The sequence below is a fragment of the Pelophylax lessonae genome (genome assembly GCF_965119305.1).
Source record: "Pelophylax lessonae genome assembly, chromosome: 3".
NCBI lineage: Eukaryota > Metazoa > Chordata > Amphibia > Anura > Ranidae > Pelophylax > Pelophylax lessonae.
Window position 1 is genome coordinate 166,992,406 of NC_138770.1, and position 26,826 is coordinate 167,019,231.

Below are 26,826 nucleotides of genomic sequence, written 5' to 3' on the forward strand. Positions count from 1 at the left end.
AAGCATTGTGAAGGTAGGTTTATTCGCACATGCCATGTTTGTGGAGCCAGATCTCTCTGACCCTAGGTTTGTGTTACTGGGAAGAGGATTTTTTTTCATTACTAGTTAGACAGAGAAGAAATAGAAGGTAGTGGGGGGGGGGGGGGGGGGGAGGGTGGTTAGATACTGACATCACCAGTGACATTAATACAGTGATCAGTTATAATACTATACACTGTCACTGTACTAATGACACTGACTGGGGTTAACATCTAGGGCGACTCTAATACATCTCATCGCTTCTTATCCCTGAGGGGATAAGAAACAGAGAGATCATTCCCTCTGTAATGGGCCCTGTGTTGATTGTCAACACAGGGGGCTCTGGACTCTGATTGGACATAGCCGAACAGCAGGTCCCGGCCATGAATCATTGGGTGGGACTTTCTGGCAGTCTCCCACTGTGTACAATCACAGCGGTTGGGGGGGGGGTGGTGCACCCTAAACCTGAAGCAGGCAGCAACGTACCAGTATGCCACTTTGTCATAGTACATTGCGGGCTGGCGGTCCACAAGGGGTTAGTAGAAATGGTAATACCCATTTGAATAAATCAATTAAAGATAATTCAGCTTTACCTAAAAAAAAGTTGTTTATATTTAGTGGTTCTCTGAACATTTTTACTTTGCCATTGTTACACTTTGCCATTGTTACGAGAATATACATCTGGCTAATCTAAAGCTTACCATACATTATTATTATTATATTATCATACGGGATTTATATGGAGCCAACAGTTAGCACAGTACTTTACAATATAACGGGGGACAGTACAATTACAACACAATACAGAATGAGTAGGAGGGCCCTGCTCATAGAGCTTACAATCTAAATGGAGGGGGCATGGTACAAAAGATAATAGCTTCAGGGGATAATCTGATGGCGGTGACTCAAGTACAGTTTTTTAGATGGAGGTGGTGTAGGCTTCCCTGAATAAATGAGTTTTCAAGGATGTCCTAAAAGCAGACAGGGTAGGAGCTGACTGAACATACTGGGGTAAGGAGTTCCAGAGGAAGGAAGAGGTTCTGGAAAAGTCTTGGAAGAGAGCATTGGAGAAGGTGAAAGGGGAGCTAGAGAGCAAGCTGTCTTGGGAGGACTGTAGAGGACAATTTGGGGTATATATCTACAGATGAGGTTGATGATGTAGCTGGGGGCAGTGTTGTGGATGGCTTTGTACATGGTGGTTTTTTGAATTTTGTATGTTGGGCTAGTGGAAACCGTTGAAGTGATTGGCAGAGAGGGGCAGCAGTCACAAATGGGTTAGTAAAGTGTATAAGTCTAGCAGCAGCATTCATATTAGACTGAAGTAGGGATAGCCTGTGTATGTTACAATCTGGCCATACAAGTACTTTCAACTATCAGCTTTAAATTTACCATACTGTGTAATATGGGGACCTACCTAAACTATACAACTCATCTGTATCCAATTAGATAGGCCTTCGCACTACATGGTAGATCTAAATGAGATTGTACAGTCAGAGTGTAACATGTGGTAAGCTTAAAGTAGAACCAAAAGCAATTTTTCATATTGGATAGAATAAGGGAGGGTTATAACCTTGAGCCAAGTTCTGAACTGTAGTGGGATAATATAAGAAGATATATTATGAGGCAGATTTATTCAAAGAGTTGAAAATGTTCATACAATAAATTATTCACTTTAAATAATCATGTGAAAATCCTTGTTTATGTGTTTTATCTGAGCACGCCTGAATAATTGAAGTAAATATTTCTACAATTCATTGTGGGAAGATTAGTAAATTGGCCCAAAGGTCTGAACAATACTGGCACATGCAGTTGGTCACATAGTGAAATTCTATTTTTCATTACAATTCCATAAACAAGAAGTCTCAGTTCCTTTTTTACTAATGTGTACTGTTTCCCAATGGACCAAGTACATGTAGTATTTTATACCATCTTTCTTTGTGCTGTCTAAGGCTGGGTGAAAGGTCAGACAGGGCGTTCCTCCTCCCTCCATGGCATCAAATAAGGGTTTTTTTGCATACCAGAACTAGTACTTCTGTACTATTTACTACTTAAGATCTAGGTACTGTAAGTCCCATAGACCTCAGTGTTGTGGTTTTGTTTCCAGGCCTTCTCCTGTCTCATCACAAAATAAAGCCTGGGGTCCTGTGTTTTGTGAATCGCCAGTTGGAGAGAGAGGGCAAAGACAAAACTAGTGCTGAGGGACCATTAGACCTACAGAGCTTATAACCAGAAAAGTTTGGAAAAGACTGGGATCTGTACTAATCCTAGTACTTAGACAAATGGATATGTATGACCTAGACGTATGCCTTGTCATGTGGATTTGTAGCTATCAAGGAGTGTATTGGTGCTGTAAATACGGTATATTACGGTAATCATGCCTGGAGTTAAAATTTAGGGTTTGTGTTACAATTACACATATATAATTTAGTAAAAAAAAAAAAAAGTTAGTTATGTTTAGTCCGTTGGTTTGATTTAATAATATTTTGTCCAGTTTAAATGAACAGGAGTCAAACCCGAAGGGTTTTTTGGTAATTCGCTCTGAGTTTTGCAGTATTTGATAAATACAGCTAATCTTTTACTTGATGACATTGTAGCCCATAAATATGTGTATGTTTGGTATCTTTCAGTAGTGTACTCATTTACTCGTTCTATTCATATTGTATATATATATATATATATATATATATATATATATATATATATATATGCATTCATATGCCATGATAGCCATTAAAATAAAGAGAAGGCTCAACTGAAATTAAAGATCTCAATTAATCCACATTCATAAAAAGGATACTTAACATTCCACTTGAATTCATTTTTCTAACGACTGCTGTTAGTAAATTGTATGTCTCTATATTTTCCCAGAGCTGTACAGTAAATCTACTTCTTTAGAGAGGTGCATTGAGAGCAAAAAACAAAGTGAAGACTCAACGAAGGCTAAAATTTGGGAAAACAATACCCTTTAATTTTTGGATTATTGACAGGTGGAATTGATGACATGCAAATATCAATTGTGATGGCAGACAACACTTTAGTGAAGGGGATTTTGCTTCTTATTGGTTCTCTCATCATAACCTTAAAGTGGACCTATCAGTAAATTAACTTAACTGATGTTAATTCTACTTTAAAACAACCATGTCACATGGCAAATTATAAATAAACCTATTACCCGAAAAGTAGTGTATATACTTCTTATGCTGTCTGCCCTGCCAAATAGCACTCCATTGATATCAAATCATCCCCAGAAATCTGTTAGGGAACCAACACTTCCGGGATTGTTGATCTCCTGGGTCCCCAGACTCCAGGGAAAACTTCCCCAGCAATAGTGTGGCAATTGGTGGCAAGGGCAGCAGAAGATGTGATTATTTACACTCTTCTTTTCAGGTAACAGGTTTATTTATAATTTGATATTGGCAACAGGTTTGCGTTAATAATCATACATTCTTTCTGATGCCCAAGCCCTAATCCACATAAGTTCTATTTTGCTTTGCACTGATGTAGTGAAGCCACAGAAGCTTGATATACAGAGCATCCAGAAAGTATTTACAGTGCTTTACGTTTCCCACATTTTGTTATGTTACAGCCCTAATCCAAATTGTTTCAATTCATTATTTGAATTATCTTTGCAAATTTATTAACAAAAAAAATCAAATATACTTTAGTATTCCTAGCCTTTGCTCAATACTTTGTTGAAGCACCTTTGGCACCAATTACAGGCTCCAGTCTTTTTGAGTATTATGATACAAGCTTGGCACACCTATTTTTGGGCACTTTCTCCCATTCTTCTTTACAGGACCTCTCAAATTCCATCCAGTCTGATGGGGAGCGTCGGTACACAGCCATTTTCAGATCTCTCCAGCGATGTTCAATCGGGTTCAAGTCTGGGCTCTGGCTGGGCCACTCAAGGACATTCACAGAGTTGTCCCTTAGCCACTCCTTTGTTATCTTGGCTGTGTGCTTAGGATCGTTGTGCTGTTTGAAGATGAACCTTCGCCCCAGTCTGAGGTCCAGAGTGCTCTGGAGCATGTTTTCATCAAGGATGTCTCTGTACATTGCTGCATTCATCTTTCCCTCTATCCTGACTAGTCTCCCAGTTCCTGCCGCTGAAAAACTTCCCCACAGCATGATGATGCCACCACCATGCTTTACTGCAGGGAGGGTATTGCCCAGGTGATAAGGGGTGCCTGGTTTCCTCCAGACATGACGTTTGCCATTCAAGCAAAAGAGTTCAATCTTTGCTTCCTCAGACCAGAGAATATTGTTTCTCATGGTCTGAGAGTCCTTCAGGTGCCTTTTGGCAAACTTCAGGTGGGCTGTCATGTGCCTTCTACTGAGGAGTGGCTTCCATCTGGCCTCTCTACCATACAGACCTGTTTGGTGGAGTGCTGCAGAGATGGACGTTCTTCTGGAAGGTTCCCCTCTCTCCACAGAGAAACACTGAAGCTTTGTAAGAGTGACCATCAGGTTCTTGGTCCCCTCCCTGAATAAGGCCCCTCTCCCTTGATCGCTCAGTGTGGCCGGGTGGCCCCTCTTTAGGAAGAGTCCTGGTGGTTCCAAACTTCTTCCATTTATGGATGATGAAGACCACTGTATCCTTCCCCAGATCTGTGCCTTGATACAATCCTGTCTTGGAGGTCTACAGACAATTCCTTTGACTTCATGGCTTGGTTTGTGCTCTGACATGCACTGTTAACTGTGGGAACTTATATAGACAGGGGTGTGCCTTTCCAAATCCAATCAACTGAATTTACCACAAGTGGACTCCAATCAAATTTTAGAAACATCTCAAGGATGATCAGTGCAAAAAAAATGCGCCCAAGCTCAATTTTGAGTGTCATGGCAAAGGCTGCGAACACTTATGTGCATATGATTTTTTAGTTTTTTTATTTTTAACAAATTTGCAAAGATTTCAAACAACCTTTTTTTCATGTTATCATTATAGGATATTGTTTGTAGAGTTTTGAGGGAAAAAATTAATTGAATCCATTTTATATTAAGGCTGTAACAACAAAATGTGGAAAAAGTAAAGCGCAGTGAATACTTTCCAGACGCACTGTAGATGTACAGCATACATTTTGGAATAAATATCTCTATATTGTATTCTTGATCTCTGCTATAAACTAACACAACTGACAACAGGGACATAAAGGGATATTTACATGTCCTTATCCCTTGTTCATGAACTCTTAGATTTTTTGATTTTTATTTAGAGAAGTGTTTTTCAACTTTTTTTTAGTCAAGGCACCCTTTAGAACTATGTGTTTGCCTGGGGCACACCAATCTGAGGGCGTGTTCACGCCAGGAGGTGTGTCCAAGCACGCACTTTTTTTGCATGTTTACACATGTCACATTTTTAATGAGTGTAAACATACACACATTTTCTAGATGCATGGGGGCGCCATTAGGAAATAATGGCACCCATATGCAAGTGCAAAAGACAGCACATTTTTGTGCAGTAAAGGAAAACGTGTAATTTTACCTCACTGCATTTGGTGTGAAGAAGCCCTACAATTAAGTCTGTGTGGCAGGGTTCAGTGATCTTAGATTGTAACTCTCCTCCCTCCAAATTCCTCCTTCTAGCACAAATCCCCCCTCATAGCACCCCACTTAAATTTCCCCCTTCTAGCACAACTCTCCCACCAAATCTCCCCCCCAGCACAGCCTCCCCCCACCCAATTCCTTCGGCAAGCACAACCCCCCCCACCATCCCCCCTCTTAGCACAAACCCCCCTGCTCTCAAATCTTGACTCCTAACACAAACCCCACTCAAAACTCCACAATCCCCTCTTCTAGTACAACCCCCTCAAATCCCCCTTCCTAGCACAACCCCCTCAAATCCCCCTTCCTAGCACATCCCCCTCAAATCCCCTCTTCTAGCACAAACCCTCTAGATTTCCCCTCCTAGCACAAATCCCCCACCAAATCCCCCCTTCTAGCACAACCCTCCCCCCACCTCCTTCTCCAAGCACAACCCCCCCCCATTCCCCCTCCTAGCAAAACCCCTCCGCTCCCAAATCCCCACTTCTAGCACAAACCCTGCTACAACACCCCACCCCCAATTCCCTATTCCTGCACAAGCCCCTCAAATCCCCCCAAAGTCCCCCCACATGTGGGCTGTGCTCTCTCCTCACTCTCCCTCCCTCCAGTGGCAAAGCTAGAGATTCTTATTTCAACAGGGGAAAATACTCAGTCTGGTACCCCCCCTCCTCCCCACCCCAGAGAGATGTTCTCCATCCATACACTCCCAGCCCCCTGCCCAGAGAGGGAAGCGTAATAAATACATAGATAAGCCACAGGATGGTATTAATAATAAAAGTTTTGGCAATAGTGATTTTAAGCCTCACTTCTGTAGCGGATTAGGAAGGGTGCTGCCAGGAAAGAAGAAGTTAGCCAAGAAGCTAGTCTTTATTAAAGCCTGCTTCTGTGTGCTCTTCTTCCTTCCCGGCAGCGCCCCTCCTATTCTGCTGTGGGGGGGAGGCTCCACATAAAGCGCTGCTTTCTTGTGGCATAATGGCTAGGGTTGCTACCTTTTCTTCAAGCCAATCCCAAACGCTTTGCAGCACACACCATTGTTTTTTTTATTAATATACACTATAGGATTATAAAAGACCTGGGATACCTTTGGGTGCCCCAAGGAGAGCAGCAATGTGGCGTGCATATCACGCCACAGTGAACAATGGGTGTGGCCAATTGCATTAAAAGTTGGAGGGGCTTAAAAGGGCATGGTTATATAAATCAAAAGCATTCTTGTATCCAAAAAATATACTAAGATTACTAAACTAAATGTCACTGTAAAAATATGAACATGGCCTACCTTATAAGTTGACGGTGTCACCCAGTAGATCAGTGGATGGCGTGTGGAAAGTGTCAAAAGGACAGTGGATAGTGTGTGGCTAGTGTCAGTTTGGTAGTGGATGGTGCATGGACAGTGTCAATACGGCACTGCACAGTGTCAGTAGGGCAGAGATTGGTGTCAGTAGGGGAAAGGTTGGTGTAAGTAGGGAAGTGGACAGTATCAGTATAGCAGTGGATGTTGTCAGTAGAGCAGTGGAAGGGGTCAGTAGGGGAGAAGATGGTGTCAGTGGGGCAGTGGATGGCATCAGTAGATTAGTGGAGAGTGTCAGTAGATCAGTGGATGGTGTCAGTAGAGCAGTGGACGATGTCAGTAGGGCAAAGGTTGATGTTAGTAGGGCAGGGGACAGAATCAATAGAGCAGTGGATGGTGTCAGTAGAGCAGTGGATAGTGTCAGTAGAGCATTGGATGGTGTCAGTAGGGGAGAGGTTGGTGTCAGTAGGGCAGTGGATGTTGTCAGTAAAGCAGTGGGCGGTGTCAATAGGGCAGAGGTTGCCGTCAGTAGGGCGGTGGATTGTTTCAGTCACTAGAACAGAGGATGGTGTCAGTAGGGCAGTGGAGTTTGTCAGTAGGGCAGAGGACGGTATGGGTAGGGCGGCGGATGGTGTCAGTGGTTTTTATTTTTGTTTTTTTATTTTTGTTACTATTTTTTACAATGTTTTTTTATTATTTTTTACAATTTTTTTGGAAACCATTGGGGGGATTTGGTAAAATATCAGGGGTCTAAGCAGACCCCTTATGTCTCTCTTTTAAGACAAAGAAAGGAATTGAGGATGCATGTTCTTCAATTCCTTTCTCTGCAGCCTCAGCAGAATGAATAGGAAGTGCTCTGTGCTGAGCGGCTTCCCATTCATTCACAAACTGAACCATAGTAAGCAACACTGTTTACTGTGCTTCAGTTAATAATAAACAGAGCAATGATAACAGAGCAATGTGATCACTCACATTTCTTATTCAGAAAAGGAAGGGGCCGGTAAATGACATACTTACCGGCCCCTTCCCCGCTCTCCATCCTGACACATACTGCAGCAGTCAGCGGGAGAGGTCAAAGGGGGAAGAAGGCACGCTGTGGGGGGGGAGGCAAAGGACAGGGGGGATGGACTTTACTAGAACCAATTACCATCAGCTGTATTTTCCTCCTGCAGCCACTGAACCTGGCTTTCAGCGGCTGCAGGAGGAGAATATAGCTGATCGATTCTAGCAAATGCTGCTCCCGCTGCCCCTCCGGTCCAGGTCTGACTTCAAGGCAGCAAGGTAGCAGGCAGCTGTAGGGAGGAAGAAAGAGCCTCGCAGAGTTGCTGTGCACAGTAGTAGCGCTCAGACCGGGAATGGCATTCCTGAGGACTTTTTGAGGCACCCCAGGGTGCGGTGGCATCCTGGTTGAAAAACCGGGATGTGCAGTTATCCACTGAAGACATGGTTCAGATGGCTCTAAATTCCACAATCCATCAGTGAGGAATGCGCCCCTTGTTTTTATAAAAATGGTAATGGCACATATAAAGTGCAAATCCAGGCAAAACGTTTTCCCCGCTTTGGATTGGGTTAGAACTTTTTTCAGGCCCTACTACTGTCGGTCATGTGAAATCATGTGAGTTACATGAAAAGCCAATCCCTGTCTTTTCTAAGTACCCAACAATGTACAGATGAAATAAGTTAGCAGAAATGTGCTTTTCATATGAGTGAATAAATTATATGAATACTCACAAAGTGTATTTTGTGAAGGTTCCCAACTCTTTAGTAAATCATCCTTTATAAGTCATACATATTTCACATGAATTATTTGAAGTGCCAACAGTTATCCAAAGAGTTGTTATAAACAGACTTTTGGCCTTGGCGCATTCAACAAAGAGGGACAAACAGTTAAACACATTTTTCAGTTGTTCTGTCTGTAACCCAAGTGTCAGATAAACATTGATTTTGTAATATACTTTCTAAGTACCTGGCATTATGCCACAGTGGTGAAGTAGCTGAAGAGCTATGTCCCTGCGTCTGATCAAAACCACACAGGAATCTAATCAGTTTACTAAACAATCTGTGTTATGAATGGCATTGGAAGAGAATGTGGGTATTAGTCAAATCACAGCTCTCTCCAGTAATGTGACAAAATCCCTGTTATAACAACATGCCAGAATTCTAGGGATATTGAAGCAGAACTACGTTGCATCTGAGCACAGCAAACCAAAAACGCTATTTAATTCATTTTTAATATTCAAAGCAAACTCACCCATCCATCCATGTCTCCATGCTTTATTTCACTGGGAAATCACTTAAGAAACACCCTGCAGCATTTCTGGCTGTGGCCATCTTTAGTAGGGGCAGATGATTCATGTAGCATTTGCTTCATGGAATCCATCTGCCCTTAGCTCAAGCATGCAGGAAGGAGGGTGTGCTTAGCTAAGAAAACCCCTCCTCCCCTCCTGAAATGTACTGGATTTTATGAAATCAGGCTTAGGCCTGGATGCCTGGAATTAACCGAAGAAATGGAAAAATACATTTAAAGCAAGTGCATATGGTATGCTTTCCTATATATTTACAAAAGCTAGCAGCATAAGGGTTAAAAATTGATTGAGAGTGTCAGTAGTGTGAAGTTCTGCTTTAAGGTTTGAGCTACATAGGAGATTTTGGCTGCACAGTTGCAGGATCACCATATAAAGTTAACCTGTGCCCAGATCATGCACGTTATATTATTTACAAACACCTCCAAGGTGGTTTTCTGTGAAATACTGCCGGTACCTCGAGCCACACAGGAGAGGCAGAAGAAGATTAGGGAACTTAACAAGTGGCTGAGGAATTGGTGTAGGAAGGAGGGGTTTGGGTTCCTGGAGAACTGGGCTGACTTCTCAGTCGGCTACCGGCTCTTTAGTAAGGACGGGCTGCACTTTAATGGGGACGGTACAGCTCTTTTGGGGAGAAAGATGGCCACCAAGTTGGAGGGGCTTTTAAACTAGGAGACAGGGGGGAGGGCTCAGAAGTAGAGTCAGTCAGGAAGGAGCAAAGGACAGAAGGCAGTATTAGAGTCAGCAGGGACAGTAGTTCCATAACGTCAATTGGGTGGTCTGTGCGGGAAAACCTCAGACCAAACAGGAATAAAAATAATCACCATTCACTATCAACTTCCACAAAATTGAGAGGGGTATATGCAAATGCCAGGAGCCTAGCTAATAAAATGGATGAGCTGGAATTGTTAGTACATGAGGAGGACATAGACCTTGTGGGAATAACGGAAACTTGGTTTGACCCCTCACATGACTGGCTGGCCAATATCCAAGGGTATGCGGTGTACCGGAAAGGACAGGGTAGGAAAAAGAGGGGGAGGGGTATGTCTCTATGTCAAGAATAATGTAAGGGTGATAGATAGGAGTGATATTATGGAAGGGATAAGTATGGAGTTAGAATCCGTGTGGGTAGAACTTCATAGGGAAGAAGAAAAGGGAAAAGTAATTGTGGGGGTTTGCTATAGGCCACCCAACCAAAGGGAGGATGTAGAGCTGGAATTTATATCACTGTTGGGTAAAGTGGAAAAACTGGGATCAGTCATCATATTGGGGGACTTCAATTATCCCGACATTGACTGGGAAGAGGGGACTACACACTCACGGAAGGCCCGTCTATTCATGGAAACCTTACAGGACAACTACATGTCTCAGTTGGTGGATTCTCCTACTAGAGAAAATGCAGTCCTGGATCTATTGATCACTAATGACCCAGACCTAATCTCGGAGGTAGGAGTCCAGGACAACCTGGGCTCTAGCGATCACAGGATGATCACATTTAGCGTAAATAACAATATAACAAGGCAAGTGGGGAACATAAGAACCCTAAACTTCAGAAGGGCAAACTTTCCCAAATTGTGCTCAATGATGGAAGAGGTAAACTGGGACCAAACCCTGGGAACACTGACCACGGAGGAAAAATGGTAATGCTTTAGGAACATATTAAACAAATGCATCTCGCAGTGCATTCCTATGGGAAATACATTTAGAAGAGACAAAGCCAAACCTGGCTGGCTAAACCGTAATGTTAAAAAACATATTAGGGGAAAGAAAATGGCCTTCAAGAAATATAAATCAGAGGGCACAGTATCGGCTTTCGAGCAATACAAGGAGGCAAATAAGAAAAGTAAATAAGAAACCAAAATGGCCAAAATCAACTTTGAGAGACAAATAGCGGAGGATAGTAAAAAGAACCCAAATAAATTCTTTAAATATATCAACAGCAAAAAAACTAGGGCAGAGCATATTGCACACATAATTAATGATGATGGGAGGATGGTTACAGAGGACACTGAAAAAGCAACCGTTCTGAATGCTTTTTTCTCATCAGTCTTTACACAGGAAAAGGAGGGGTACACTGACCACGACTATATGGTTAGTAGTAATACACAGGACTTCCCGCTATGGCTAACAGAGGGTGAAATCAGGGAAAGGCTGGATAAAATTAACACAAATAAATCACCAGGCCGGGTGGCGTACATCCGAGAGTACTCAAAGAGCTTAGTAAGATTATGTCTAGACCACTGTTCCTGATCTTTGCTGACAGTATTATGACAGGAAATGTACCAGGGGATTGGAGGAAAGCTAACGTGATACCGATATTTAAAAAAGGGCAGAGGCATGTCCAGGGATATTATAGGCCTGTCAGTCTGACATCGATAGTATGTAAACTTCTGGAGGGGATGATAAGGGACTATCATCAGCAGTAATCAGCACGGGTTTACAAATGGGCATTCTTTTCAAACCAATCTCTTAACATTCTACGAGGAGGTGAGCTGTGAGCTAGATATGGGGAGACCAGTGGATGTGGTGTACCTGGATTTCGCTAAGGCATTTGATACAGTTCCTCACAAGCGCTTAATTTATAAAATAATCTCTGCAGGCATCGACCGCAAGGTTTGCTCTTGGATACGGAACTGGCTAAAAGGGCGTGTCCAAAGGGTGGTAATAAATATGGTATACTCAGACTGGTCTGAGGTGGTAAGTGGTGTCCCCCAAGGCTCAGTCCTGGGACCAACCTTGTTCAATTTATTCATAAACAGCATTGAGGACAGGATCAGTAGTTCTATATCACTTTTTGCAGTTGACACAAAATTGGGCAGGGCAATAACTGCACAGCATGAAGCAGATATCCTACAGAATGACCTCGACAAAATAACAGAGTGGGCAACGACATGGCAAATGAGGTTTAATGTGGAGAAGTGTAAGGTTTTGCATTTGGGGACTAAAAACATAAAAGCACAATACACTTTAGGGGGGGAACCTTTGGGGGAATCAAAAATGGAGAAAGATCTGGGAGTCTTGGAGGATAGACTAGGCAACAGCATGCAATGTCAAGCGGCAGCTGCCAAAGCCGGCAGAATATTAGCATGCATAAAGAAAGGGATGTATTCCAGAGATAAAACTATAATCCTTCCACTTTATAAAACTCTGGTCCGACCACATCTGGAGTATTCTGTCCAGTTCTGGTTGCCAGTCCTCAGGAGGGATGTGTTGGAGCTGGAGAGAGTCCAGAGAAGGGCAACTAAAATAATTAGGGGATTGGAGGGCCTTAATTATGAAGAGCGTCTGCAATCGCTCGATTTATTCTCCCTGGAGAAGAGACGCCTGAGAGGGGACATGATAGCAATTTATAAATATCTCAATGGTGATCTCAGCATAGAAAAAAAGCTATTCAGTCGAAAGGATTGCATGAGGACTCGAGGGCATACAATGCGACTAGAGGATAAGCGTTTTAACCTCAGGCAACGTGGGGGGTTCTTTACTGTTAGGGCTACAAGATTGTGGAATTCTCTACCACAAGAGGTGGTTTCTGCGAGAAGTATGGTGGCTTTCAAAAGACTCTTAGACGTACATCTCAAGGATCAGAACATTCAGGGGTATGAGAGATGATTAAGGACACACACACATACACAGGTTGAACTGGATGGACTATTGTCTTTATTCAACCTCACCTACTATGTAACTATGTCATTCTGAAGGAGCAGTAAAAGCACTTAACTAGTCCTTGTTCGTCTCTGTGTCTATCAGCATTGTGGAGAAATGAATATTCAAAGTTAACAACACAAGTACTGTGTTCTTTTGTGAAAACAAGTCTTGCCAGCTTTCTAATGTAAACACACAAGCTATTAGGTGTCTTTCACATGGTTGATCTGATCAGGTCTGTTTGTCAGATCCAAGCTCAACGTTAGTCTATCGGCGGCCAAATTTAAAGGGACCTACATTTGTCCATTTAAAATCAATTAACTCCATGCTCATCCGGATCGGAAAAAAAAAAGAAAAAAACAGAAGGTCTGCATTATTTTCTGTATTTTTGGACTTAAATATGATACATCTGAGGTAGTCTGATGTAAGAGAACAAAAGTCTGTTTCCATCTGGCCACCCATAGATCTACCATGTGTCTAGAAAGAGACTTAAAAAAAAAACAATTCTCCTGCGCTTGAGAAAAATGTGTGCGGCTGGATGTGATCGTGTGTTCCCACTGGTTTAGCCTCCACATTGACTGTGCTGCCACTCACAACAGGTCAGGAAAACCCAAGTGCAACTCTATAAAGAAAAGGAACAGAGGGCGCACCAGCCTAGCGCATTACTTTTGCAACACTTTATTGTTAAAATTATATATGAAATTATACTCGCAAACGAATGCATATGTCAAGCAAAATACAGTCAACCAAGTGCTCCACCCAGCATGGTCTGCTGGCAAGTGCCAATTGTGGGATGAGGAATCCAAAAGAGCTGCAGCTCTGAGGAAGAGGGGGCACCCCTCAAAACGCATCAGCTCTTTTGGACTCCTCATCCGACAATTGGCCAGAAGACCACGCTGGGTGGAGCACCTGGCTGACTGTATTTTTCTTGATATATGCATTCGTTTGTGAGCACAATAAATTGTTGCAAAGGTAATGCGCTAGACTGGTGAGCCCTCTGTTCCTTTTCTTTATGTGTCTAGAAAGATCTGGCTTTGAAATGCAGCAGACATGATGCCACAGAAGTGACATTAATTCAGTTCTCCTCTAATTCAGTAGGTACTATTAATGGATTCCATACTGATCTGACTTGATTGCGCCCATTTGGAAGGGGCCTTACAAAAAAAAAAAAACAGGATTGGACTCTGTTTTTGTCTTTGTTGTGATCTTTGAGAATCTTACAAAATGAACAACTTCACATTCAAAACAGCTAGAAAGGTAAGGAGGGCTTGTTTTAAAGTTCCTGTACTCCTCATTAGGAATATGTATTACGTTTAAAGCGATACTAAACCCAAAACCAAAAACTTAAAAATTGCAGCTAACCAATCATTAGATGTGGTGGCTGCATTCATTTTCTTTCCTGAGGTTTTTTTTCCCCTCTGTTTTCACCTGGTGATATGGCCAGTAACACACCTCCTGTATAAGAGTGCCTACACTCTGGATGAAGGAGCAAGAGAGACCTTAGGACAGTAGTATTTTTAATGTGGGAGGAGGGGAGTTTTAGATGTTCAGATTTAGAAACTGAACCCAAACATCAACTAACACTTCATGATCAGTTACAAAAACGTTTTTGCTTCCTTTTGGGATCAAGTTTTTTTTTTTTTTTTTATAAATAAATAAAAACTGATCACTGTAAGCACCCCATGTCAATGGTAAATGATTTGTCTTATTCTGTTGAAAAACAACATGCTTACTGGGCAGAAAATAAAGAAAAGAAAACCTAAAAAAGAAAGTGAAAAAAGAGAATGCAGCCATCACATATAAGACTTTGTAAGCCAACTTAAATATGCAAAAAAAAAAAAAAAAAAAAAGAATTTGTAAGCTGCAATATAATAAATGCTCTGTATTTTTTATTTTTTATTTTTCAAAGGGGGGATTTAAACACTTCATTCCAACAAGTTCTTCTCTCCTTAGGTTAAGATTTAATTCCTAAATTATTCCAAGTTTATAAAATGCACTGTAACAGTCATAGATACATATACTATTCCCAAACGGGCATGCAATGCAGCCGTTGTTCTCTGTTGTTCTGGGTCACTGCAACCTGATTCAGAATCACTTGTACTTGTGAGAAAATGTGTTAGCTGTCACAGGAGAATAGAGAATAATTGTAGCAATAATACACTTACCCACATTAAAAAACTGTCACAATGACTCTGCTAGACTCAAGTGGGGTACACACTATAAGAAAATTGGGCAAACGATTGCCTGATTTTCCTCCTTGTTTCACAGCAAATCGAAACTGATGAACCAAAATTCGTACAAAATTCTCGTACGACAAAGGTTTTTTTTGTTGTTGTTTCTGATCATGCCCAGTCTTTCTTTTCTGATTTTTCTCATACGAAAATCGTACGAAAATGGTACACATTAAACGAAAATCATTCTTTCTGTTCCCATATGAGAAACAGTTTTTTCCTTCGGGAATTTTCATATGAAAAGTTGTAATGGGCTGTAGAAAGTTGTGTACACACTATATGAAACTCGTGCAACAGTTCTTTGGACAAAAATTCTCGCCCAATTTTCTTATAGTGTGTACTAGCCTTTGGCTACATAAAAGATTTAGTAGAGAAGTGAAGGGAGAGGCAGAGGAGCTTGGCCAGTATAGGCAGTAGAGGACAGAAGACAGAAGAGGAGAAGGTTATGATGTGCAAAAAAGGAAGTTGGACTTTTTCTTGAGTAGTCACATTTTCTAGCAGAGGCACATGAAAAGTGAACAACAATAACTTATAGAATGAAAAAACACTGCAAGTAAGCATTTTAAAGGACCACAGTCAGGTCCCTGGCTTAAAATTATGTTTTTTTTTTTTTTTTTAAATTAACTCCTTCCAAAAACACATTTTATTTCAGCATTTTTTGCTAAGAATGCCATTTAGATTTTTTGCATTGCAAACATTTCTCACTTGAACATGACTTTGCCAACTTGTGAAGGGATGGGGTCCTTAATATTTTTGGATTGACAGTAAGTGGTTTTAATGACACTGGGCATTATTTAACTTAGGCTAGCCATACACAGTTCGAATCTTGGCTGGTTCAGCAGGAACCGGCCAAGATTTAAACTGATAATGGGCAGACTGAATGTATCAAGTTTATTGATCGATCAACTTGGGTACAACCAGCCTGCCGGATTCTCTTGCGATTGTCGCTAGTGGCTGGTGGGGACAGCTTCCCCCACTGGCAAATTTCTTTCCTGCAACCCATGGTTGCAGGTGGGATATTTACACCGTTTCAGCAGCCTTAGGGGTAGAATAATCACTGGATCATACAAAAGTCATTCAGTGGGGGACAGTGCTGGAGAACAGGACCGGGCAAGGGGGTGGACAGAAGGGGGGGGGCTGCCCTGGGAGTGGTTAGGGATTTGGCGGGTTATGCTAGAAGGGTTGATCTGGAGGGGGATTTGTACTAGGAGGGTGGGTTTGTGTTAGGAAGAACAATTTGAGGGGGGAAGGATTTTTGCTAATATGAATTATTAGGGGGATTGGTGCTAGGAGGGGAAATTGGGGGGAGGATAAATGCTAGGAAAGGGTATTTGGGGGGATTTGAGCTGGGAGAGGAGGAATTGGAGAGCGGAGAAGATTTATGCTCAGAGGGGAAATTTGAGGGGTAGAGGATTTGTGCTAATATGGAAGATTCGGGGAGGGAGCAGATTTGAGCTGGTAGGGTGGATTTGTACAGGAAGAGAGTCCCTTTTTATGTTTTACGGAGAATTTTGACACCATACACTTGAGGAGAGGAGAGCCGGTAACTGGCTAGTGTGATAGGGGACATTTACACAGATAATCAGGGCACTGATCATTTGTGCCCTGATGATCAGTGCAGCCCCATCAGTGCAAATCAGTGCCCATCAGTGCTGTCTATCAGTGCTCATCAGTGCCACCTATCAGTGCCTCCTCATCAGTGCTGCCTATCAGTGCTCATCAGTGCCACATATCAGTGCAGCCTTATCAGTGCTCATCGGTGCCACCTCATCAGTGCTCTTCGGTGCCGCCTCATCAGTGCATATCAGTGAAGGCGATAAATTACCTATTTGCAAAATTTTACAACAGAAACAGAAAAACCTTTTTCTTTCTTCAAAATGTTCAGTCTTTTTGCTTTTAAATAATAAAAAACATCCGTGTTTGGTCAATGTATGAGATAACAATGAGCAGCTGCCGTGTTCACCCAATAGGGATTGGGTTTTGCGTTTTTTTCGAAAAAAATAAAAAAAAAACAGTGGTAATTAAATAGAAAGCTCTATCTGTCTCAAAAAAAAAAAAAAAAAAAAGATAAAATGGCATTTAAAGTGCAGCAGCACTGAAAGTTGAAAACTGGTCTGTGCAGGAAGGGAGTGAAAGCGCCCAAGTATTTGACTGTATTTGGTATTTGACTGTAGGTTCCAATGTAAATCTTAGTTTACTTCAAGTTACTCAGCTGTGATCAATTCTCCACGACTAACAACCTATGGGCTCCTCATACTTCAGGTCTTACTGCCAGCGATCTGTGGGGGATCACTTTGCAAAGGGCCTTTGACAGGTAAAGAGAAGGTGATTTTTTTTATTTTTTTTATCCGCGGTGGTGCAAAAACTACAACGAAAAAACCCGGTAAGTGAACACAAAAAAGTGCATGTGAATACACACAAAAAAGTGCTCTTAGGGATGTGCTATGTCCACCCCCTGAAGGGGTAGGACCTCTACCCTGATCCCCCGTAGCGTAAGGCTCCTGACAGGGACAAAGGGTTTCCAATGGTCTGCCTAGCCAGAAGGCCTTCTGGGCAGCCGAATCCACACCCAAATATTAGGTCGAGGGGCTCTCCCGAAGAGAGATTGCCCCCCCTGGGGACAGAGGGGAAAGGAACCAGAAGGCCACACATCCTCCCCCTAGACTTCAGGGCAAGCCTGAGGACTCACACCCTCCATCCTAGTGAGAAAAAAACACACGTGGCAAACGTGGGAGAAAATAAATAAATGCATAAATAAATAAGTGGCCGTGCATGGTGCATGGTGCACTGGCCGAGCCCTGAGGCCTGGTAACAAAAATTGCCCTGGACTTTAGCCAAAAGGCCCAGCCCTAAAAGGCCCAGTGCAGAAAAAAGTGTTTGGAATCTGTGACCATGTGCCGATTCACACATTGGGGTCCCACACCCAAGTGTTACTAAGAGCACCTCTAAGGCGACCACTCCCAGAGGGCACAGACACCACGCATACTTTGCCTTCCCAGCCCATGGCCCTTGGCCAGACAAGGTAGCACATTTGAATCAGGAGGTAATGGACCCTTCCAGCTTTCTCTGGGATAACTTTCTCCTGGCCCCCAATTACGCTCAGGTGCTCCGGTTTCAGTTCCTGCCGATACTAACCTTCCAGGTCCCCATCACTCCAGAAGGTTTGCATAGCCGCCACCCAACCTTGATCAGGTCAGATTACAGCACAGCGCCCCCACTGGATCACTGATAAGAACAGATACTACACTTGATCTTAGCCAAAAGGTCGAGAAGAGAAGGTGATTTTTCGCCTCGTTACTGCCTTATTTAACCCTCAAAATGCTGAACCACTGTGCCACAACCGCATGGCGATGCTATCACCTGTGAAAAAAGTATCATGCTGTTTCATTTATGCCACAGCTTTGCGGATGTGACATGTATCCCTGAGCACCTGAAATCCCTAGTTTAGGTGGGGGTTGGGGAGGCGATATAACCACTGCAAAGCAGTCTGATCTCACTGCCCCTCAGCTGCCTGTGTGTATGATCCCTCTAATCATACCTTTCAAGTTCAGTTTGATCTTGAAAAAAAAAACTGTTGGAATGTGAATAGTTGCTATGTTTAACTCCTCAATTTCTCTGTTGTAGCATGTCTGAATGAGCCCTGGTTTATTCTTACAACTAGTACTCTGTGCAGTACATTTATACAGTCTTCATGTAAATTCATATTCTCCACCCTACTGCCAACAGCAACTACAGTGGCCCCCGGTTATTCAAAAGTGCACACTGCTCATCTGGCAGTTTGTAGAAAATATTCTTCCCTGGATTGTTCTACAATGTTAGCGTAGCATAGTTCTGCACTCCTCTAGGTTCCAAATGTCACTTTACAGCCTAAGGGAAAAAAAAAACACAAAGTCCACTCCTATACAGAAGGATACATTTCTATCTCTGCAGCAAATTGTGGGAATGTATTGTCACAAAGCAACAGCAGATCACTTTTTACATGAAATTTTTTAGCTTTCTGGTTATACCGCATTAAACAGCAACTTCAGACAACAAATAAAATAAGTCAGTAAACTGCTAATGCAATCTAGGAAACAGTGAAAAATCAGACTGTCCATTTGATTAACCTTTAACAGAGTTTGCGGGTTCTGTGCCATGTATCTGGCTCTCTGATAGATGAAGAGAGGGGGTGTTCAGAGCCTGGGAACAACTAGCTTTCACTTTCGGAGGCTTTGATTCAGAGCTATTTAAGAAATAAGGACACTGGTAGTAATTACTAAGAGTGGCAGAAAGTTGGGGTGTAGTGCAAAATTACAGCATTTTTGCAGTTAGGCTGTTCCCTGAAGGAGTGTAAATGTAAAATGCTAACGTCTCAATATAGGTATAGTCCACTTTTATGTCTCAATATAGGTATACAGTAAACCCCCCTCCATTGCGGGGGTTACGTTCCGGACCCAGCTGCGAAAAGTGAAAATCCGCGAAATAGAAAAACCCTATTAAAATGCATTGTAGGCATGTTTTTTTTACTGTCACTGTACGTGTAAAAGCATTTTAAGGTCTTTAAACACACTTTTAAAACAATAGAAACTCATTTAAACACATAAAAGATACTGAGAGACATAGCAAGAGCTATGGAAAACACAAAAATATTTCATTTTTAATGATTTATATAGTAAAATAACATTACAAAAAAAAACGCAACATACCGGGACCGCAAAAACTGAACCGCGATGGAGCGGGGGTTTACTGTAGTCCACTTTTATGTCTCAATGAAGGTATAGTCCACTTTTATGTCTCATTTATGTCTCCACTTTTTAGACAATATTCCATTCATATTTAAGACACTGTTGCAATTGTAATCCATCTATATCTTCCTCTAGCTGTATAACAGAAGACTTGTACCTTTACTGGGACCTGAGGCTGGGGGCAAACAATGCTAGAGCCTGTGTATTGCACCTGCTCTGCGGGGATGAATGCAAACATTTATTAAATGCACACTTTTTATTTAATCATTTTTGGTGCATTTATTTTTATTTTTTTAAAGATGGATTATGCCTTTAAGCTCTGCAGAGGATGTCAGTATGCTAATGTAAACAGTCAGGTGAAGCTATGCTCAGGAAATAAAATATAGCTCTCTGGATGCATCTGCCTCTTTTTATAGTTCTAATATAACTAAACAGTCCCTTCATTATTCTGCAGAGCATCTCTAGTTCCGTGGGTTGCTCTGGTCATAAAAACATCAATAAGGAGATAAGAGTCTTTAATCGAGGATGCTTTTAGACTTTCATACCATGTGGAGGTGTCTATGATCAGAGACATTCACAAAGCTTAGGTGGAGAATTGTTTCAATGATTACTGTAATTGTGTAATGGGTGGCAATAACAGTAATCCGACCTTAGACAGACAGATGTTTCCACAGGAATTATGGGTGGTTGACATCTGCCCATTCTCAAAAGCATCCTCATGTCATTGCTGCTTGTAACAATCATCTCTAGACATATACTACATTATTTTTTGTCCTTAGAAAATCGGTTTTCATCAGTACTTTTTCCCTTAAAGGTTTCTAACAAGTTAGGATGTCTTTGGGTCAGGGGAGGGCTAGGCTGAGGAGCATTTCTCCTTGGGTCAGTGTTTATATTACCTGTTGGGCTTGAGGGCCCTAAGTGCATCTAATTTACCATTTAGACATTGATCAAAGTGAAACGCGCAGTCACTAACACTTGGTGGGCCTTATATAACTAACCCTCATTCAGATATGCAATCACAGTCCCAGGCAAAGGGTAATACTGTAACTTTCAGCTCTAAGATGTCATGTGACCTAATGCAGAGAGCTGGTCCGACCGCATCTGGAGTATTCTGTCCAGTTCTGGTCGCCAGTCCTCAGGAGGGATGTGTTGGAGCTGGATAGAGTCCAGAGAAGGGCAACTAAACTGATTAGGGGATTGGAGGACCTTAATTATGAAGAGCGTCTGCAATCGCTTAATTTATTCTCCCTGGAGAAGAGACGCCTGAGGGGGGACATGATAGCAATTTATAAATATCTCAATGGTGATCTCAGATTAGAAAAAAAGCTATTCAGTCGAAGGGATTGCATGAGGACTCGAGGGCATACAATGCGATTAGAGGAGAAGCGTTTTAACCTCAGGCAACGTGGGGGGCTCTTTACTGTTAGGGCTACAAGATTGTGGAATTCTCTACCACAAGAGGTGGTTTCTGCGGGAAGTATGGTGGCTTTCAAAAGACTCTTAGACGTACATCTCAAGGATCAGAACATTCAGGGCTATGTGAGATGATTACAGCCACAAACACCTACACAGGTTGAACTGGATGGTCTGTATTCAACATCACCTACTATGTAACTATGTAACTATGAAGCAGATGATGGATGATTGAAGCTGTGTGACCCAATAAACCATGTACTTTAGAAACAACCACCTTTCACCAGGCCTGCCAATTACTGGACACCATAGCACATTTTGCATGGTGCACATTCTTAAGTCTTCAAAAATCTATTCCTACCATGAAAGGACCATTTTGTTATGTTTGCCCTCTAGGTTAAAGGTCCCCAGGTTGCTTTTGATGAAATAAGTGATATCTAATATACTACATTTCACAATAAAAGTTCTATCTTCTCCCCACTCCTAGAAAGTCAAACAGGGTCCAGTCCTCACTTATCTCTTGTCATATTTGTTTTCCAAGTAAATTTCATATTTAATAAGGTACCAGGCTGTTGCAGGAGCCTGTGCTATCAGCTTGTACATACAAAATTTCATTACCAAAAGGAAAACTGCACTTACATTTGGTGACGACTCCCTCCAGGCGGATGATATTTGGGTGATCAAATTGCCCCATGATACTGGCTTCCCCCAAAAAGTCTCTCCTCTGTCTTTCAGCGTAGCCAACTTTAAGGCTTTTAATTGCCACACAGATTTCTCTCTTGCTGGGTAATTTCAGCCATCCGCTACACACCTCTCCGAACTCACCTGTACAATAAATAAGAGAGTCCATTAACTCTGAAACACACATGGGTTCCTGCGAAATAAAGACTACAATAAATAGTGTTTACAGATCTGACATTAGCCATGTATCTGCATAGATTATGTGTAACTGGCATTTGAAAATCTGCATGAATGCATTTTGTACAACAATCTGCACGAGTATAATGGAAGAGGGTAGAGAATAAATGGCATACACTAAGCATATTATTTCACTGCCTTATAATGACCATGGCTCACTCTATTTAATCCTTACCTGCTGCTCTTTAGACCCCCTTCCTGCTTCTCACTTTCTGCTCCATTCATCAGTCCCTCCACTGGCTGCAAGTTCCTCAGATAATTTAGTTTTAACCTTTAACTTTAACATACAAATATCTTTACCATTCAACTCTTCTACATACTTCCTTGCTAATTGAAAAATGTCGTCCTAATACCACATCATCTCTCCATATGACCTTCTCCTGTCCTCCACTCCTAATATTCCTTTACTTTACCTAATGCTCCTAACACTTCCTTATACTCCTGCTTCCAGAACTTCACACCTGTTTCCCCTTCTCTGGAATTCCCTCTCACGGCACTATCCACCACTGAAACCTTTAGGTTCAATGTATTCTCTACAGTGAAATCTCTATCAATGTTATTTCATATATAGCCTACTCACCTCCCCTACCTGTCTACCCCTTATCCCTTAAGACTGGAAGCTTTCAGCCAATATTCGGGGCAATAATAACTGGCTGTGTAATGATAGTGAGGTCCAACAAACCACAAACTAATTAAGGAGAATGGGGAAGTCTTGTTGAATATAATGCCACCCTATTTTCTCCAAAAATGTATAAGATTTACTGTAAATCTCATGCTTTTACTAGGCATTATTGGGAGGTAACACATTACAGTCCAGCTTGAAGACACATGGACACAGAGCTTATCAGCTAGAAGGAATGTAAATATAATTTCTTATTAGGCCGTGCTATCGTAGAATTGCCATGTTGTAAATAGTCTGGCAGAGTAAAGCTAAGAGAGTTGTCTCAACTATGCTTGCCTTTTCTGCCCATCTCCTGTACTGAAGCTTCTATGAATAAAACTTGTCCTATAAATGGAGGAGGTGGACCTTTCAATCAACTGCCCGCAGTGCTGGGACAAGGTCATCTAGAGCCCAGGGTGATCATGCCAAATTGCATCCCCCGAAATGTAAGTGACAATGAAAATTCCCCCCCCCCCCCCAAAAAAAAAAAAAACAAGCACCGATCTGCATGCTCTCCCACTAAGCATAAATTCACTGCTGAAATCCCCCCTCCCAGCACATTTATTTTCCTCCCCCATCCCACAACAGCTCAAACCTCCTCTCTCCCCATATGCCCCCAGCACAACCCTCTCCCCCTTCAGAAAAAAAAAATCTCCCTCCTAGCACAAAGTCCCCTCCCCCAATCCTAGCACAAATCCCTCCCACAAATTTCCCCTCTTAGCACAAATCTTCTACTTTTATGGCTTACACCCCCCAAATCCCCTCCTCCTAGCACAAATCCACTTCCAACCTCCCAACACAAATCCCTCTAAATCACCACTCCAAGCACACCTCCCTTATTTTGCCCCGCAAATTCCCCTTAGCAACACAACCCCCCCCCCCACCTCACATGATTCCACAGTGCCCAGGGCAGCCACCCCTCCTGTCCACCCCTTGCCCCCTGACTGCCTGTCTCCATTTAAAGAATCATAGATAACCATTGATCCTACCATAGGTACCATGGAGAAGTGAATGTAGACTCAAAGGTACGGGAAGTGGGAAATCAACAGTATTATCAAGTGAAAATAATAGGGAAAAGCCTGAAAAAAAAAAAATAATCTACGGACAAACAAGCATACATTTTTGATTTTGTGTTTAGATATGCTTTAGGCTTGAAGCTTATGCACATAATTAGCACATAATAAGCAATAAAAATATTGAAAGCATTAAAAGGGCCTAATAAACTCTAGCTAGAACAGCTGACATATTTAGTGGATGGACACCCAACTGACATGTCTTCAGGCTGATTAAATGTGCCTGTACTATTGGTCATTCATGTGTATCCACCTTTGAGTGTTGCCATTAATTTTTAAAAAAAAAAACGGCCATAGGGCAAGCATTTCAAAAGTGTATTATCTCATCTATGTGATCATTGTGGATAGAAAACTGCAAAATGTTTCGGGCAAACTTAGCCCTTCTATAGGTGTTTTAATAAGGTAAGGCATTTGATGAAGGGATAATGCTGCCTGAAACATTGTGCAGTTTTAGACTGGTGACAATATAATAAATGGGAAAGTGCTGGAATGGCTGTGATGTACAGGTGATGGAGAGGTTAGAACCCTTGAGCACCCCAGTGTGCAGTCAGTGATTACTGATAGCACATTACCTGAACACATTGTTTGTATTGCAGAGGGCAGTCATTCCCTTGTTACTTTTAATAGTCCTGCCCTAGTTAGGGAAACATTATGCAGAAATGTGAAAATGATATGCTAAATTTAGCACAAAGCTATACTGATATTGAGTAAATTATATGCATACCTCTGCAGATGGTAAAAGATTGTGTTATTGTGTGGAAGTAATAGGTCCATGTTAATGGAATACTTCAGGAGCTACTATACTTACTGTGAATGTTTCCATACATTAGTAAAATGTGCTACATGCAATACAAATTTTACGTGTGCGCAGATGATCAGCTTACTATAAGGCAAACACTGGAGTCTTCTATTCAGACACATTAGACTGCCTCTTACACACAATGGAAGAAATCTGGTTACACATAGCTCTCTCTCTAGCTCAAAATACTGCAGAATAGGTATTTTCCTTTTGTTAGAATTCTGTGTACTTTAAGTAGGCAGACTTTTATACTCCAGAGTACACAATGTTCAAGAAGGCAAGTTTCCTGCTTTTAGCTTTCCTGTGCAGAATTTAGATGCCTTACCATTAAAATGTTATTAGGGAGCTATTAGTATCAAAGTCACGGAGTTGAGACTTGTTCTTTTCCCACTTCAATGAGAAGAAACATCTCGGCAATGAATGGGTAATGGACAGAGCAGCAGTAATCAGGTCCGTACTCTCTACAAAAGTACTTAAGACCCTTCTATGGGAAGAAGACTCTAATGTGATTGGGATGTTGCTGATCAAAAGCCCACTCTGAGCCCACTCTGAGGAGGGATGATATGGTGTAGGAAGCTACTTGATAGGAGGATTTCTAATGGAACAGGGGATTTGGAGATCAAAAGCACCAAATGTCACACTGGAAAGCAAGAAAAAAATTCTTCTGAGATAGATAGATAGATAGATAGATAGATAGATAGATAGATAGATAGATAGATAGATAGATAGATAGATAGATAGATAGATAGATAGATAGATAGATAGATAGATAGATAGATAGATAGATAGATAGATAGATAGATAGATAGATAGATAGATAGATAGATAGATAGATAGATAGATAGATAGATAGATAGATAGATAGATAGATAGATAGATAGATAGATAGATAGATAGATAGATAGATAGATAGATAGATAGATAGATAGATAGATAGATAGATAGATAGATAGATAGATAGATAGATAGATAGATAGATAGATAGATAGATAGATTTGATGTTTGCATCTTTAAACCTGCTGCTTGAAAGCTTAAATAAATCCAATCACTAAAATCCCATATAAGCATCTAATTAACATGTTAATCTGACTTCAAAATAATGTTCAACACCTTTAAATCTGCAGCTTTCATGATACCAAATAATACCTGGTTACCACACTTTTTATAGTATAGGGTGACAACACTCCATCCTTATTTCCTAGTTTGGATTCTGTGTTGTCACCCTGTCACATGGACCTCTGATAGTCCACTATTATCCCTAACAGGAAACCCACCCTAAGAAATGTCATGCAGCCATTGCTGGAATGTATCCATGTAAACAACAGTTGCTGCATACAGGCTGCAGAGAATCAGCAACTCTGACATGCAAGAAAAAAAAAAAAAAAGATAAAGGCAGGATTTTTTTTTCTCATCTACATATCACTGATGTATAGAACCAGACAAAGGTTTTTTTTTTAATGTTACTAGTGCTATCTGCATTAGAAAATGTCCTTAAGTCATCCTAAGGGGTCCTGTTACACAGCTGGTCATTACTTAAATAGGATGCAAGCTTTTAGGAATAGAAATTTACCTATAAAGCTACCTGCAAGCAACAGTACAGGCAGTACTGACAATAAGTCTCAAGCCTGGTACACACAGGCCAAATATCAGGAGGTATTGGCCGGTTCAACAAAAAGCCACCAACATTTGGCCCCTGTGTACATTGGCCTGTCCAAACGGCTGGCTTCTGTCAAATGGAGCTGCTGGATAACCAGCATCTGATCAGCTCTGGCAGCCAATGTCTGTGACTGCGAGCAATGACCAGTGTGTTTGGGTGGGGGGAGCAGAGGAAATGAATAAAGTGCATCCCACCATAAGTTTAATGTTTTAAAACCTGTAATGGTGGTCATACTCATGTCATTCAACCCTTTGAATTTAAAAAAAATATATATTTTTAAACAAATTAAATATTTTTAAAGTTGGATGCATAGGGAAGGGTTGGAACCTTTGTAAGGTTTTTATTGATACCGGTATCACAGCTGGGGAGATTCACCCTCCCTATTTGTCCAGATGACCACTGCACCTAAACTGAAAGTGTGTTGTCACTGGTACAGGGAAGGATTGATCTTCCATTGTGGACACTTGCTCAGGATTTTATTTACATTGGAAAGATTTCCTCCAACTTCCTGTTGACAGAGACAGCAATAAAAAAATTAAAATAAAACCTGACAAGGGT

The 26,826-nt window shown here is 41.6% G+C and overlaps 1 protein-coding gene across 1 annotated transcript in view; it reads right to left on the reverse strand.

The window, feature by feature from the left end:
- LOC309549320 (ephrin type-A receptor 3-like) overlaps positions 1–26,826 on the reverse strand; it is a 308,452-nt gene that overhangs the window by 53,082 nt on the left and 228,544 nt on the right. The window contains exon 12 of the mRNA XM_082249514.1: positions 21,800–21,985. Within this exon, the coding sequence (XP_082105640.1) occupies positions 21,800–21,985 (186 nt within the window). The remainder of the gene's footprint in view (positions 1–21,799; positions 21,986–26,826) is intronic.